The 15,711-nt window shown below is 37.3% G+C and overlaps 2 protein-coding genes across 2 annotated transcripts; both read left to right on the top strand.

The window, feature by feature from the left end:
- The first annotated feature begins 5,149 nt into the window (after nucleotides 1–5,149).
- Nucleotides 5,150–6,124, top strand: LOC122111212 (olfactory receptor 2H2-like). The gene has a single exon (XM_042683939.1). The coding sequence runs from the start codon at nucleotides 5,150–5,152 to the stop codon at nucleotides 6,122–6,124; it is 975 nt and encodes a 324-aa protein (XP_042539873.1).
- Nucleotides 6,125–14,057: 7,933 nt separating this feature from the next.
- On the top strand, nucleotides 14,058–15,032 carry LOC122111211 (olfactory receptor 2H2-like). The gene has a single exon (XM_042683938.1). The coding sequence runs from the start codon at nucleotides 14,058–14,060 to the stop codon at nucleotides 15,030–15,032; it is 975 nt and encodes a 324-aa protein (XP_042539872.1).
- Nucleotides 15,033–15,711: the final 679 nt, after the last annotated feature.

Raw genomic sequence — 15,711 nt, 5'->3', positions numbered from 1 at the left:
TCAGGCTAGTCTATGCTTGCTAAACCTGACAATAGAGAATAATCTTGTCATTAAGAACCTTGAGATTTCCCCATCAAAGTTAGGTAAGAGCTGCATTTCTTAGGGGAGATTTCAATTTCATTTATTAATCATTGATGATAAACCAACTTCTTCACGATGCTCTCTAAACACAATGTGCTATACAAATCAATGTATTTTATAGTTATTGTCTTCATTTGGGGGGAAATGAAACACAAAACTTATTGTTCTTATTTTTAATGTACTATGTGATTTCTTTTGTGTGTGTTTTTTCCCTATACTTTATCCCTTGTCACTGTATTTGATTTTGGTGCCCTGAGTATTGTATATGCGTTTATCTGCATAGGGAAGGGAAGGGGAACAACAAAATGTGAGACAGAGGACAAAGGGAGAATCAATGCAACAGCAATACAAGACAATATGTTGGAAACTATCTGCACAACTTGGGGGGTGTGGCGGGGGGGGGGGGGAGGAAAGTGGGAGGAAAATGAGGGAGGGGGTAACAAGTTCAACAAGAAATGTATTCACTATCTTCATATGTAACTGTAACTCCTCTGTATATCACCTTGACAAGAAATTAAATTTAAAAATAGATAAATAAAATACAAAGTGAAATATATACCATGTTTTTCTGTTTACTTGTTTTTAATTCTATTTTTCTATAAGTTGAAGTAGTTATTTTATCCAAGAACCTAGAACTTACATATTTTCTAAAGTTTAGAGATAGCTACATTTGAACAAATTTACACGTACATCTTGACTTAAGTCCAATGGCTCTGCCTTTTATCTTCCTGTCTCTGACCACTAATGAAGTTTGACTTGCTACCTCTACCCAGGACAAAGTTCGATATAAGCAAACCTTGCTCACTGTTCTCTGTGCCCATCTGCTTTAGTATTATCACTGATATTCTGGAGTTATTGAAGTGCTATTTTCCCACTCACTCTAAGTTCCAAATTTAATAAAATGTTTGTCTTTTAGTTTAGCAGATGTTGTTCTTTTCCTTCTTCCCTCTCTCCCTCCCTTCATCCCTCCCTTTCTCTTTCTCTCTCTCCCTCTCTCTCTTTCTTTTTCTCTCTCTCTCTTTCTTTCCCTTCCTTCCTTCCTTCCTTCCTTCCTTTCTTTCTTTCTTTCTTTCTTTCTTTCTTTCTTTTTCTTTCTTTCTTTCTTTCTTTCTTTCTTTCTTTCTTTCTTTCTTTCTTTCTTTCTTTCTTTCTTTCTTTCTTTCTTTCTTTCTTTCTTCCTTTCTTCCTTTCTTCCTCTTCCTTTCTTCCTTTCTTCCTTTCTTTCTTTCTTTCTTTCTTTCTTTCTTTCTTTCTTTCTTTCTTTCTTTCTTTCTTTCTTTCTTTCTTTCTTTCTTCCTTCCTTTCTTTCTTTCTTTCTTTCTTTCTTCCTTTCTTTCTTTCTTTGGTGTCTGTCCTGAGTAATTTACTTTGCTGTCCCTAAGCTTTTGTGCTCAAGGCTACCATCTGAGCCACAGCTCCACTTTTAGCTTTTGGTGGTTAATTGGAGAGTCTCCTGGAGTTTCCTGCCCTCTGGATTCAAACTGAAATCTTCAGATTTCAACCTCCTAAGTAGCTAGGATAACAGAGGTGAAAAATTGGTACCTGGCTAACAGGAGATAGTTTCAGAATAAAGGCATTATTGTCTCAAGGGCTATATGTGATGCTGCAAGATGTCACTTATCTGAAACCTTCGTTTGGGATGATTTCATTTAAGTAGGGCTCCTTCATTTAAGCCTGTAGTACTTTTCTAGGAAACCTAAATTGAATCCCAAGGGAGTTTTAAATTTTGATCTATTTCCCCAACTCAAGATGTGGCCTGATCTTTCATTTCACACTGATGAATCTCTGTAGGATGTGGTGGAATTTTGTAAAGCAGGAAATCTAACTTGACTTTATCTTCAATCCCTTTCCTTTTTAGGATGCTGATTCAATAAACCTGCATGCTTGTCTCCATCCCTGAGGCTACTTCTTGTGAAACTTGATTATTCAGTGTATATTTAAGAATCAGCAGATCAAATGGCAATACATTTGTAGTCAAACTTCCACCAGTATGGCATATCCTCCTGGTTTCAGCCATTATAACCAACATTGAGCCTGGCACTTTCTGACTTGTGCACAACTCATTCCCTGAATATTCTTCCAATCTCAACACGTATCTTAGCTTAGGTTCCATAAACTAGAAAAGGAATTAGGTGCAAACTGCTAATTTTGGAAGTGATTAGAAACAAAAAATATAATGGAAAAGTAGGGCAGGTAAGAAAGGGAGGAAGATAGGGGATGAAAGAGCCAGGCTGTATGCAATGGGAATTCAGTTCTCCCAGGACTATGCTGAAAAAGGAAACTGTGAAGAGTGGAAGAACATTTATCTACTTGCTTTTACTTCAATTGTCTGACAGTTTCCCGAGGGTAATTAAATACCTTGAAGTTTGGGACAGCATTTGTCTGTATGCCAAATGGACTCTCACAGTATCCAATAAGGCCTTGTGGCACAGGTGGAAGAAATATATAGCAGTTCAGGTACATCAATGTCAGTGTGAGTGAGATGAATCTGAGTTCATATCAGGTCACTCATCACAGCTGTATTAAAATACAAGCTGCTCTGAGGAGATGAGCAATATAGGCACCAAGGCCTTCTGCTTTCTAAAGGATGAAATGCAAACTCTTGTGCACCTTTGCGAGTCCAGGAATGAGGACACTAGATTTCTTCTTGAACTTCCCTGGTTAGTCTTTGGAAAAGTAGAGAGGTGAGCTAAAAGAAATACCAAAGGGTGTTTGGTATTTGTGGCAAAAATACATTACAGAAATACAATATATAGATGCAAATTCTTGCATTTTTTTCATACTGGAAACCAGAGAGACTAAAACTTTGCTTCTAGCCAAAATGCTTGTGGAAGGAGTTCATTGTGGAAAAAATTAATTTGCTGTAATGATTAGTCATTGATTTGGAAAAAAGGGAAAAAAGGAACTGGATGTGCATGTAAATATATGGAATCAGTTTGACATAGTTATATATAAACTAATAGTAAAAAGAAAACTGGGCCAGATGCTGGTGGCTCACACCTGTAATCTTAGCTACTCAGGAGGCTGAGAGCTGAGGATTGCAGTTTGAAGCCAGCCTGGGCAGCAAACTGTCCTTGATATTCTTATCTCCAATTAACCACTCAAAAACTGAGAGTAGTGCTGTAGCTCAAGTGGTAGAGCACTAGCCTTGATTACAAAGGCTCAGGGATAGTGCCCAGGCCCTGAGTTCAAGCCCCACATCTGTCAAAAGAAAAAAAGAAAGAAAAGAAAATTGGGGGTAGCACTGATCAAGATATATTATATTCATAAACTGCTTTGTTATATGGCAACTCTTTTGTATAAGTACTTAAAGATAATTTTAAAAAGAAAACTGGGAAAGGAAGAATAATATGAACAAAGAACTAAAAAGTGGTTGCAGTGCAGTGGGTAAAAGAGAAAGGATGGAATTATAGATCATGTATTTTGGATGTGGGAAAGTCTAAAATTCCTTACAGCATCAAAATAAACCTTTATTATAATATCAAATTCACAACCAAACTAATAACAATACAAAATTAAATTTATAAATTCAAAAAGAGAGAGACCATAGTCATCAAGACAATATATAGATTCCCGACAATGCATAGAATCTTAAAGAAAACTTTGAGCAGGTAAAAATAATCTGATGAAATTTGATCTACAAGGGCTCATTGGCTTTAAATGATCTGAAAAAATAGATATATTAGGGATAGCCCTATATATTAATGTTACTGATGATTATGAAAATTTCAAACAAATCTTATATATATTTGTATGTATCATGTAATAAGTATGACTATGTGATAGATTGTTAATATTAAGCCACAGCATAGTGCTATTTAGAATCATGGCATTGCCCATTTGATACGATATATTATTTTCAAAGATTTAAATTTTTCATCTTAATTCCACAGTTTTTGTTTTTCTCCAATATACTTTCTCACTCAATCTATATCATTACCCACTGAGAGCCATCCTCATATATGAAATTTGGGAATCATTAAACAGGAATCAAGATTCCCCAAAAGCAAAGAATGTGAAATACTATAAGAAATGACCAAATGATACAGTTCATTTGATGAAAGTGATACTCCATACATTTATATATGTCCTATAATGCAAATATCCATAAACTATGAAAGGCAGGAAATTGTGTAAATGAAGTTTTCAAGTTCTTTTTCAATGAAGATAATCTAGAGATATGACATTCTCACAAATATTATTTCATTCATAGTCACTGAAAAACATTGGCTGTATATGCTTTATACTTGGCAAAATCCTTGCTACAGTATCAACATTTTTATTATAGCTAACATGCTGAAGAGTTAATTAATATCAGGCAGTCTATTTTAGTACTTTCCTGTGTTTTCATATATATTCTTCCCAATAAGCATAAATATATTAGGATGTATAAGTATCCAAGTGCACTCTCTAGGAAAGACAAATTAAGGAAAATATTAAAAACTTCATAAGATTGCACAGCATGGAAAAATCTGAGGGGGTAATTTAAGCTCAGAGATTCACAGAGAAAGTGAAAAAGTAAGTGGAGGAGATGAGAAAATAAAGGGGGCAAGTGGAGAATACTGCAGGACAGGAGGGATGAAAAGAAGAGGGAAACGTGGAAGATAAACTGAAAACCAGAGATACAAAAGTAGAAGGATGAAACAAAGAGAGATGAAAGACAATAAACATGGAAAAATGTCATATAAATGTACAAAATATTCAATAAATGTGAGAAATGTTCAGTCTTTAACAGCAAAGATGCAACCAGTCTCATAATCAGCAAAGCCACTGATGCTAGCAAATTCTAAAATTTATTTTGGAGAGCTTACAATGAACATCTATGATCAGGTACGAAACTGAAGAAGGTGTAAAATAGTAGACAGACACAGTGGTGGCTATTAATTACAAAAGCACTTCACTAAATCCTCTCTTTTACCAAAATACAGGAGGTGAAAGTCTCACTTACCAGAGTCCAAAGGAAGCAAGTTAGTCCTACTGCTCATCTTGACGTCTCTACTGGAACCATTACAAGATTTAAGCATCGAATATTGAGATACCCTCCAAAGAGAGAGTTGTCCCAGAAGCTATGATCACACTTTGCAATGACAGCCACAGTAATTTCATCCTCCTGGGCTTCTCCGACAAGCCATCTTTGGAGAAGGTCCTTTTCTGGGTCATTTTGATCTTTTATTGCTTGACCATTTCAGGAAATATGGTCATCATCCTTGTTTCCTGGAAAGATCCCAAACTCCAAATCCCCATGTATTTCTTCCTCTCCAACCTTTCCTTCCTGGATCTGTGCTTCACCAGCAGCTGTGTTCCTCAGATGTTGGTGAATTTCTGGGGTCCGGAGAAGACCATCAGCTACCTTGGCTGTGCCATTCAACTCTACGTTTTCCTATGGCTTGGAGCCACTGAATATGTCCTTCTTGTTGTCATGGCCCTTGATCGCTATGTAGCAGTGTGTCATCCACTGCAATATACAACTATCATGCACATCAAAGTCTGTGTGCAGCTAGCCATCCTGGCCTGGGGGACTGGCTTGGTTCAGTCTCTGATCCAGTCCTCTACCACCCTCCAGCTACCCTTCTGCTCCCATCAAATGATAAATGATATTGTGTGTGAAGTCCCAGCCCTGATCCAGCTCTCCAATACAGACACTACCTACAATGAAGTCCTAATGTCCATAGCCAGTATTATTCTCCTTGTGGTGCCCTTGATACTTATCCTTTTCTCATATTGTGCTATTACGAAGGCAGTGCTGAGGATAAAGTCAACAGCTGGACAGAAGAAAGCCTTTAGCACCTGCACTTCTCACCTGCTGGTGGTCTCCCTCTTCTATGGCACGGTCACAGGGGTCTACCTTCAACCCAAAAATCCATATGCACATGAACGGGGCAAGTTTCTCACCCTTTTCTACACTGTGGTGACTCCAACTCTTAACCCCCTCATCTACACCCTGAGGAACAAGGAGGTAAAAGGGGCACTAATGAGATTAGGAAGGAAGACCCGGGATTCCCCACATTCCAGTGAAGATTCCTGTATGTCTATCTGTTGTTGAGCTTAAAAATAAAGAACTGTAATATCACAAAACCTGGGAAATATGCATCTCGCCATTAGCAATGATTTAGGTGTGATTTCAGGTTTGTCTTTCAATCATGGATTGGAATCTAATTTCTTCATGATGCTCTTTAAGCACCATGTGTTAGAGAAATTATCCTTGAGTTAGTAGAAAAAACATAATTGCAAAATAAAATATCAAGTCTTAAGTATCAAGTCTGCCTTTTATTTAGTTTTTTTTTCATTTGTTTGTTTTTACAAGTTGTAGTAGTTCATTCATCCAAAAGTCTAGCCCCTACAAATTTTCTAGTTTGGAGTCAGAGGTATTGAATAAACTCACATGGCCTTCACTACTTAAGCCTTATGATTCACTGATGAGTACGGATTGTTAGCAATACCCAGTGAAAAAGTCTTGACCAAGCTGGCCACATTCACTCTTCCTTTGTGCTACAACACAACTCAACCTGTGCCCATGTGTCTTAGTATTATGCTTGATATACTTGCTTTTCAGTTATAGGATTAGAGTTCTGTTTTTCTCCATTCTAAGTTATTAATTTAATGAAATGTTTGTCTTTTAACAGGTTTTACTCATTCTGTCAACTTACAGATGTTCCCTCATTTCTTATTGTCAATCTGTTACATATTAGATACTAGTGGTAGGATGTCAGATCAAGGTTACAAAATCACCGAGTCAGGGAGAGAATTATCCAATGGTAGAGACAGATATTAATCATAATGCTTTGTATTTATTATCATAGAGGAAAGAATGGTTCTTCAATTCTTGCACAAGGTTCATTACTGTATCAGTTGATTTTGGGGAGAGGCGCACTACTAGGGTTTGTACTTAGAACCTCACCTTTGCTAAGCAAACATGGGACCTATGTTTCTTTGGGAAACAATGTGGTTGGCAAGGGAAAAGGGAGGGAAGAGGGGAAGGGAGAACAATGGAAGGGGTGAATCTGATCAAGATGAATTGTATTTGTAAATGAACATGTAAAATAGTAGCCCCCTTGTACAACCATTTGTGGATTAAAAATTTAAATTATAATGAAATTGCTGTTGTTCTTAATGTATTACATGATTTCTTTTTTCTTTTGTGTGTTCCCCCCAATGGTTTATCCCCTGTTGTCACTGTATTTGATTTTGGTACCCTTGAGTATTGTATATATGTTTATCTGAATTAGGGGAGGAAAGGGGAACAACAAAATTGTGACACAAAGGGGGAGCCTATATCACAGTGATACTCACAAGACAATATGTTGGAAATGATCTGTATAACTGGGGGGGGCGGTAATTGGGGGAGGGAAAGAGGGAAAAAGATGAGGGTGAGGTTAAGTTAGACAAGAAATGTACTCACTCCTTACTTATCTAACTGTAACCCCTCTGTACATCACCTTGGCAATAATTTTTTTAAGTTTTAAAAAAGATTCCAATTTATAATCCTAGTAAATTCATTTTTTTTCTTGCTTGTAGAATATGCTGTCAGGTTGTGGTAAATATGGATAATAAAGTCGTTTATAATTCCTAGGGGAAGATGTCACTATCAACTAAAATATTCCATAGTGTTTCTTTTATGTTTTTTTCCTTTCTAAGTAAAATACTTTTGTATCATCAGAGTATTTAAAGTTATAGTGAAACAAATAAAATTTATCCTGAACATTGTTACTCTTTAGTGACTATTAAATATTGAAATACATTTTGCTCCATAACCTTTATATGTCATTATTGATAGGTACAACTGTACAGAAACTAGCCATGCTAGATATCACTGTCTGACTCTTTCCCTTTCAGAGTCCTCTACTAACATAAAAAAAGCCTGGGTGTTCATGCATCTTTTTTAACTCAGTAACTCTCACATTTAAGTCTTGGACTTCATACCAAGTGTATACAGTCATAAACTGAGGTATAGTGACCAAAAAATATGTTGAAAATAAACAGTTTGAGCATCGCTCTCCTAAATTGATAGTTGTCTCATTTATTTATGCTATTCTTTTTCTTTAAAGTTCTAAGACATCTAACAAAAACCAACCAAGATGGGTGCCTGTGGCTCATGCATCTAATCCTTGCTATTCAGGAGGCCAAGATCTGAGAATCGCTGTTCAAAGCCAGCCCAAGCAGAAGTTTATGAGACTCTTATCTCTGATTAGCTACTCAGAAAAAGCCAGACGTGACACTGTGGTTCAAGTGGTGGAGTGTCAGATTTAAGCACGAAAAGGCTCAGCGACAGCACTCAAGCCCTGAGTTCAAGCCCCAGGACCGGCCAAAAGCAAAAGAAAAAGAAAAAGACAATCATTTCCTGACCCTTAGCTCATACCATTAAAGGATTAGATGTGCCAGACAACCAAGTGCTTCTCCTTACATTTATACTTTCTTATATCAAAAGCCACAAGACACAAGTGAGAATAACAATCATACTGAAATATGCCAAGGATAGCCAATATTCCTCAACAGCGGAGGAGGTGTTACAATGTAACTAATACATAATTCATTTCCTGAATTTTTTTTTTTTTTATGGGTCGTAGGACCTGAATTCTGGGCCTGAGGGCTGTTCCTCAGCTCTTCAGCTGTAGACTAGTGCTCTACCACTTGAGCCTCAGCCCCACTTCCGTTTTTTTTTTTTTTTTCTGCTTAGGTGGTGCTAAGGAATCAAACCAAGGGCTTCATGCATGCAAGATAAGCACTCTACCACTGAGCCACCTTCCCAGCCCTCTGAATATCTTTTTAGGGTCTTCTTTCAAGATCTGCTTTCAGAGACAAGGATCTTAAGTTAGGTACTTTTGAAAGCAGACATTTGGATAAGAAAGATGCAAATTGCCAATTGCAGGAATACTACAAGAGGAAAAAGAAAAAAGAGAGAGAAGAAAGAAAATTATAATATCCTTTTGAAGGAAAGATCCCTTAATTAGTATGTAATGGCCTTCTTTGTCTCTTCTTGCTAATTTTAACTTGAAGTCTATTTTATCTGATTGAAACTCTAGGGCCGGTTGGCATAAGCCGAAATTTTTAAAATAAAAGCCCAGAAACAAAACAAATCATAGAAAGTTTGGACAAATGGGATTGCAGAGCTTCTGCATGGTAAAGGACATAGCTAACAAGATCAATAGAAAGCCCACTGATTGGGAGAAGATTTTTACTAGCCATGCAATGGACAAGGGTCTCATATCTAAAATATACTTAGAACTCAAAAAATTAAATTCCCTGACAACAAATCCTCAAAGAAACAACTGTCCAATGAATAAGTGGGCTAGACTTAAAGAGAAACTTTTCTGAAGAGGAAATACGAATAGCCAATAGACACCTGGAGATATACTCAACCTCTCTAGTCATAAAAGAAATGCAAATCAAAACAATATTGAGATACTACCTCATCCCTGTTAGAATGGTTATAATCAAGAACTATAATAACAGCAAATGCTGGAGGGGGTACACACACACAATGGAATTCTATGCCTCCATCAGAAAAATGACATGGCCCCATTTGTTAGGAAATGGAAAGACTTGGAAAAAAATTATATTAAGTGAACTAAGCCAGACACAAAGAAACATAGGTCCCATAGTTTCCTTTTTCTGCAATAACTAGTATATGTCTAGGACAAGCAGAAGAGGTCAAAAGCTATGTACTTATGACCATATAACCTGATGCTAAGCAAAATGAACCCCAAGATAGGGACACAAGAGATTTTATCTTTCTTGCTGTTCTTTTTAATGTACTTAGAATGTACTATGTGATTTTTTTGTTTCTTTGTATGTTCTTCCCCCATGGTACAACCTCCGTTGTCACTGTATTTGATTCCAGTGTCCTGCATTTTGTGTATACATTTTCCTAATTTGGGAAGGGGAAGGGAAATGACAAAATGCTGACACAAGGATACGGAATGACACATTGTAACAATGAGATGCACAAGACACTAGTTTTTTTATTGTGAAAATACTGTACAGAGGGGTTACAATTACATGGGCAAGATAATGAGTACATTTCTTATCAAGCATTGTAGCCTCCTCCTTTGTTTCCCCTTCTCATCCCTTCCCAATCTTCCCCTGTTGCCCCTACCCAAGAATCCCCCCTCAAAGTTATAAAGTTCATTTTTCGACATAACGACTTGTAAATCTCATTGTTGCAATGGGTCCACCTGTATCCCTATTTAAACATTTTGTTTTTTCCCTTCCTCCCCCCCCCCCCCACAAATTATACCAACATCAAATACAGTGAAAGCAGGGGTTATTCTGTGGGGGAGGGACATACAAAACAACAAAGAAATAAGCTTATAAATGTGTTAGAAACAATCGCATGAAAGAAAAAAAAAGCATTTGAATGCATATCTTAGGGTTCATCTCCCTAACATCAACTTCTCTGACCTTTTCTGCTTGTCTCAGAGATATACTAGTTATTGCAAATAAGGGAAACCATGGCACCTATGTTTCTTTAGGTTTGGCTTACTTCACTTAATATAATTTTTTCCAAGCCTTTCCATTTCCTAATAAATGGGGCACTGCCTTTCTTTCTGATGGAGGCATAGAATTCCATTGTGTATATATATATCACATTTTCTTGATCCACATTCATCTACTGAGGGGCATCTGGGTTGATTCCAAATCTTAGCTATGGTAAATAATGTTGCAATAAACATAGTCATGCTGGTAGCTTTAGTATCGTCATGTTTGTGATCATGTGAGTAAATGCCCAAAAGTGGGATTGCTGGCTCATAGGGGAGCTCTATGTGGAGTCTTCTAAGGAACCTCCATACTGCTTTCCAAAGTGGTTGAACAAGCTTATACTCCTACCAACAATGCAGTAGGGTTCCCTTCTGTCCACATCCCCTCCAGCACCTGTTATATTAGAGTTCTTGATTTTAGCCATTCTAACTGGGGTGAGGTGGTATCTCAATGTAATTTTGCTTTACATTTCTTTTATGGCTAGAGAGGTTGAGCATTTCTTCATGTGACTATTGGCCATCCTTCTTTCCTCTTCAGAGAAGTTTCTCTTTAAGTCTTTAGCCCACTTGTTTATTGGGCAGTTGTTTCTTTGAAGATTTGTTGTTGGGTGATTTAATTTTTTGAGTTCCAGGTATATTTTCAATATGAGACCCTTGTCTGTTGTATAGCTAGTGAAGATCTTCTCCCAATCTGTGGGCTTTCTATTGATCTTGCTGTCTATGTCCTTTGCCATGGAGAAGCTCTGCAATTTCATGCAATCCCATTTGTCCAACCTTTCTTTGATTTGTTGTGTTTCTGGGTCTCTATTAAGGAAATTTCGGCCTGTGCCAAAGTGATCTAGAGTTTCGCCTATTCCATTCTGTAATGTTTTCAGAGTATCTGCTTTGACTCCTAGGTCTTTGATCCATTTGGAGTTGATTCTAGTGTAGGGTGATATATAAGGATCTAGCTTTAGTTTTCTACATGTAGTTAACCAATTTTTCTAGCACCATTTACTGATGAGGCTGTCTTTCTTCCATTCTATTATTTTAACTCCCTTATCGAAGATTAGATGGTTATAGGTCTGTAGGTCCATTTCTGGGTTTTCAATTCTATTCCATTGGTTCTGAGGTCTGTTCTTGTGCTAGTACCAAGCTGTTTTGATTATTATAGCTTTGTAGTAGAGTTTGAAATTTGGTATTATATTCCTCCAGCACTGTTCTTTCTGTTGAGGATCGTTCTTGCTATTCAGGGTCTTTTATTGATCCATATGAATTTTTGGATTGCCTCTTCTATTTCCTTGAAGAATGAGGTTGGAATATTGATAGGTATCACATTGAATTTGTAGATAGCCTTGGGAAGTATTGCCATTTTCATGATGTTGACCTTTCCAATCCAGGAGCATGGGAGTTTTTGCCACTTTCTAAGATCTGTTTTGATTTCCTTTTTCAAGTTTTTAAAGTTTTCATCATAAAGGTCCTTTACTTCTTTGGTTAAGTTAATTCCTAGGTATTTTATTTTTTGTGAGGCTATTACAAATGGAGTTGCTTTCCTAATTTCAGCCACGCTTTTCTCATTGTTGGCATACAGAAAAGCCATTGATTTTTGAGGGTTAATTTTATACCCTGCTACTTTGCCAAAGTTTTGAATCAGCTTGAGTAATTTGGGAGTGGAGTCCATTGGATTCTTTAAATACAAGATCATGTCATCTGCAAAGAGGGAGAATTTTACTTCTTCTTTCCCTATTTGGATCCCCTTTATGTTTGCATCTTGTCTTATTGCTGTAACTAGGCATTCTAATACTAGATTGAAGATAAGTGGCGAGAGTGGACATCCTTTTCTGGTTCATGAATTAAGAGGAAATGGCTTTAGTTTTTCACCATTAAGTATAATGCTGGCTGTAGGTTTGTCATCTACAGCCTTTATTGTATTGAGGAATGTTCCCTGGATTCCTAGTTTTTCCAGAACCATCATCATAAAGGGGTGTTGGATCTTGTCAAATGCTTTTTCTGCAGCTATTGAGATAACCATGTGGTTCTTATCCTTGCTCTTGTTGATGTGATGAATTTTATTAACTGATTTGCATATATTGAACCAGCTTTGCATCCCTGAAATGATTCCAGTTTGATCGTGGTATATGATTTTTTGGATAAATTGTTGAAGTCGATTGGCCAAAATTTTGTTGAGAAGTTTTGTATCAATGTTCATCAAAGAAACAGGTTTATAGTTCACAAGACACTATTTTGAAAACGAACTTTACAACTTTGTGGATGGGGTGTTGAGGAGGTGGGGAGGGAAAGGATATTAGAGGAAAAACAAAGGAGGATGTAACAATGCTTGATAGGAAATTGATTCATTACTCCTGTAACGGTAACCCCTGTATACAGTATCTTTACAATAAAAATATATTAAAAAAAGAAAAGCAACAAAGGGATGAAATAGACTGTGTACAATGAGGTCAAATCTATTAGAAGCATAAAAGGACATTTTAATAAGATGGAAGAATGGCTGAAAATTTCATCGCCTCAGTACCATCTTCAATTGTCTTATTTCCCCTAGAGCCATTAAATCCTTGCACTTCTGGGTGGCGCTTGTCTGTGTGCCAAATGGGCTCCCTTGATACTAGACAGAGACTTAGGACAGGGACCAAGATATATACAGCCCTTGAGGTAGACCACTGTCAGCATGTGTGCGATGAATCTAAGTTCGCACAGAATTGTTCATCAAATCTCTACTTGAGCCAGCATTCATTTGAGGAGATGGACTGTATTGCTAACAAAGGCATCTGCTTCCAAAGGTGAAAATGCAAATGTGCTAGCCTGCATTTGCAAGTGCAGAAAGCAGAGGGCATTGACCTTCTAAATGATCATGTTGGGTACTGTTTTCAAAAGCAGATGAGGTGAGCTGAAAATTAAGGGATACTTGAAATTTTCAGGAAAAGAGGTTAATCTCAACAGAAACAGAGATGAAGAAATGTCTTGCATTTTACCTAGGGAAAGCCAGCTAGGTTAAGACACTGTCCTCTAATGAAAAACTTTTTGAAACTAGATGATTCAGGGACAAATGAAGAGAAGGCAAATAAAATGAGAAAGACAAATGCAAATACAAAGACACAGGAAAATATCAAAACCAAAGAAAAAGAGTAAAGAATAGACCATATGTACTGGAATATGTTTTATGTATGTATTGGGTGTGCAATAAGTATGGTAAGCATTTAATTTTAACAGTAAATACACAAGTATCAATTATTTGGCAGGTGGATTTTCTTTAGCAATGAGGTATTTTGTGTAGAATTACTAAGGAAGTTATACAAAACTGAAGATATTGAAAGAAGAGAGAATCAATAATGGATATCAAAGATTAAAATGTTTCAACAAATCTTTTGTTTCTTTCCCCAAATACAGCAAATGAAAATCTTGTACTTGAGCAAAAAAGAACCAACAGAGTCATATTGCTCATCCTTCTGTCTCTGATCCTCAACTTTGGAGCCATCTTCCAAAGAGACAAATGTCTTAGAAGCTATGATCACACTTTGCAATGACAGCCAAAGTGATTTCATCCTCCTGGGCTTCTCAGACAAGCCATATTTGGAGAAGGTCCTTTTCTGGGTCATTTTGATCTTTTATTGCTTGACCATTTCAGGAAATATGGTCATCATCCTTGTTTCCTGGAAAGATCCCAAACTCCAAATCCCCATGTATTTCTTCCTCTCCAACCTTTCCTTCCTGGATCTGTGCTTCACCAGCAGCTGTGTTCCTCAGATGTTGGTGAATTTCTGGGGCCCAGAGAAGACCATCAGCTATCTTGGCTGTGCCATTCAGCTCTATGTCTTCATGTGGCTTGGAGCCACTGAATGTGTCCTTCTTGTTGTCATGGCCCTTGATCGCTATGTAGCAGTGTGTCATCCACTGCAATATACAACTATCATGCACACCAAAGTCTGTGTGCAGCTGGCCATCCTGGCTTGGGGCACTGGCTTGCTTCAGTCTCTGATCCAGGCTCCTGCCACCCTCCGGCTACCATTTTGCTCTTCTCGGATGATTGAAAACCTGCTGTGTGAGGTCCCAACCTTGATTCAACTCTCTAGTATAGACACAACTTACAATGAAATACAGTTGTCTGTTGCTAGTTTTATCCTCTTAGTGGTGCCCTTGATTATTATCCTTGCTTCTTATGGTGCTATTGCAAAGGCAGTGCTGAAGATAAAGTCAGCTGCTGGACAGAAGAAAGCCTTTAGCACCTGCACTTCTCACCTGCTGGTGGTCTCCCTCTTCTATGGCACGGTCACAGGGGTCTACCTTCAACCCAAAAATCCATATGCACATGAACGGAGCAAGTTTCTCACCCTTTTCTACACTGTGGTGACTCCAACTCTTAACCCCCTCATCTACACCCTGAGGAACAAGGAGGTAAAAGGGGCACTAATGAGATTAGGGAGGAAGACCCGGGATTCCCCATATTCCAGTGATGATTCGTGTATGTCTATCTGTTGTTGAGCTTAAAAATAAAGAACTGTAATATCATAAAACCTGGGAAATATGCATCTCGCCATTAGCAAAGATTTAGGCGTGATTTCAGGTTTGTCTTTCAATCATGGATTGGAATCTAATTTCTCATGATGTTCTTTAAGCACCATGTGTTATAGAAATTACTATATTGTGGTGTCATTATCCTTGAGTTAGTAGAAAAAACATAATTGCAAAATAAAATATCAAGTCTGCCTTTTATTTAGTTTTTTTTTCATTTGTTTGTTTTTACAAGTTGTAGTAGTTCATTCATCCAAAAGTCTAGCCCCTGCAAATTTTCTAGTTTGGAGTCAAGAGGTATTGAATAAACTCACATTGCCTTCACTACTTAAGCTTTATGATTCACTGATGAGTATGGATTGTTAGCAATACCCAGTGAAAAAGTCTTGACCAAGCTGGCCACATTCACTCTTCCTTTGTGCTACAACACTAACACAACCTGTGCCCGTGTGTCTTAGTATTATGCTTGATATACTTGCTTTTCAGTTATAGGATTAGAGTTCTGTTTCTCCCTTCTAAGTTATTAATTTAATGAAATGTTTGTCTTTTAACAGGTTTTACTCATTCTCTCAACTTACAGATGTTCCCTCATTTCTTATTGTCAATCTGTTACATATTAGATACTAGTGGTAGGATGTCAGATCAAGGT

This window comes from Dipodomys spectabilis, unplaced genomic scaffold (genome assembly GCF_019054845.1).
Source record: "Dipodomys spectabilis isolate Male_0828 unplaced genomic scaffold, ASM1905484v1 ptg000085l, whole genome shotgun sequence".
NCBI classification, from domain to species: domain Eukaryota; kingdom Metazoa; phylum Chordata; class Mammalia; order Rodentia; family Heteromyidae; genus Dipodomys; species Dipodomys spectabilis.
This window is presented reverse-complemented; position numbering and strand designations above follow the sequence as displayed.

Coding starts and splice junctions, on each gene's coding strand:
- LOC122111212 (XM_042683939.1), top strand. CDS start 5,150: ATGATCACACTTTGCAATGACAGCCACAGTAATTTCATCCTCCTGGGC.
- LOC122111211 (XM_042683938.1), top strand. CDS start 14,058: ATGATCACACTTTGCAATGACAGCCAAAGTGATTTCATCCTCCTGGGC.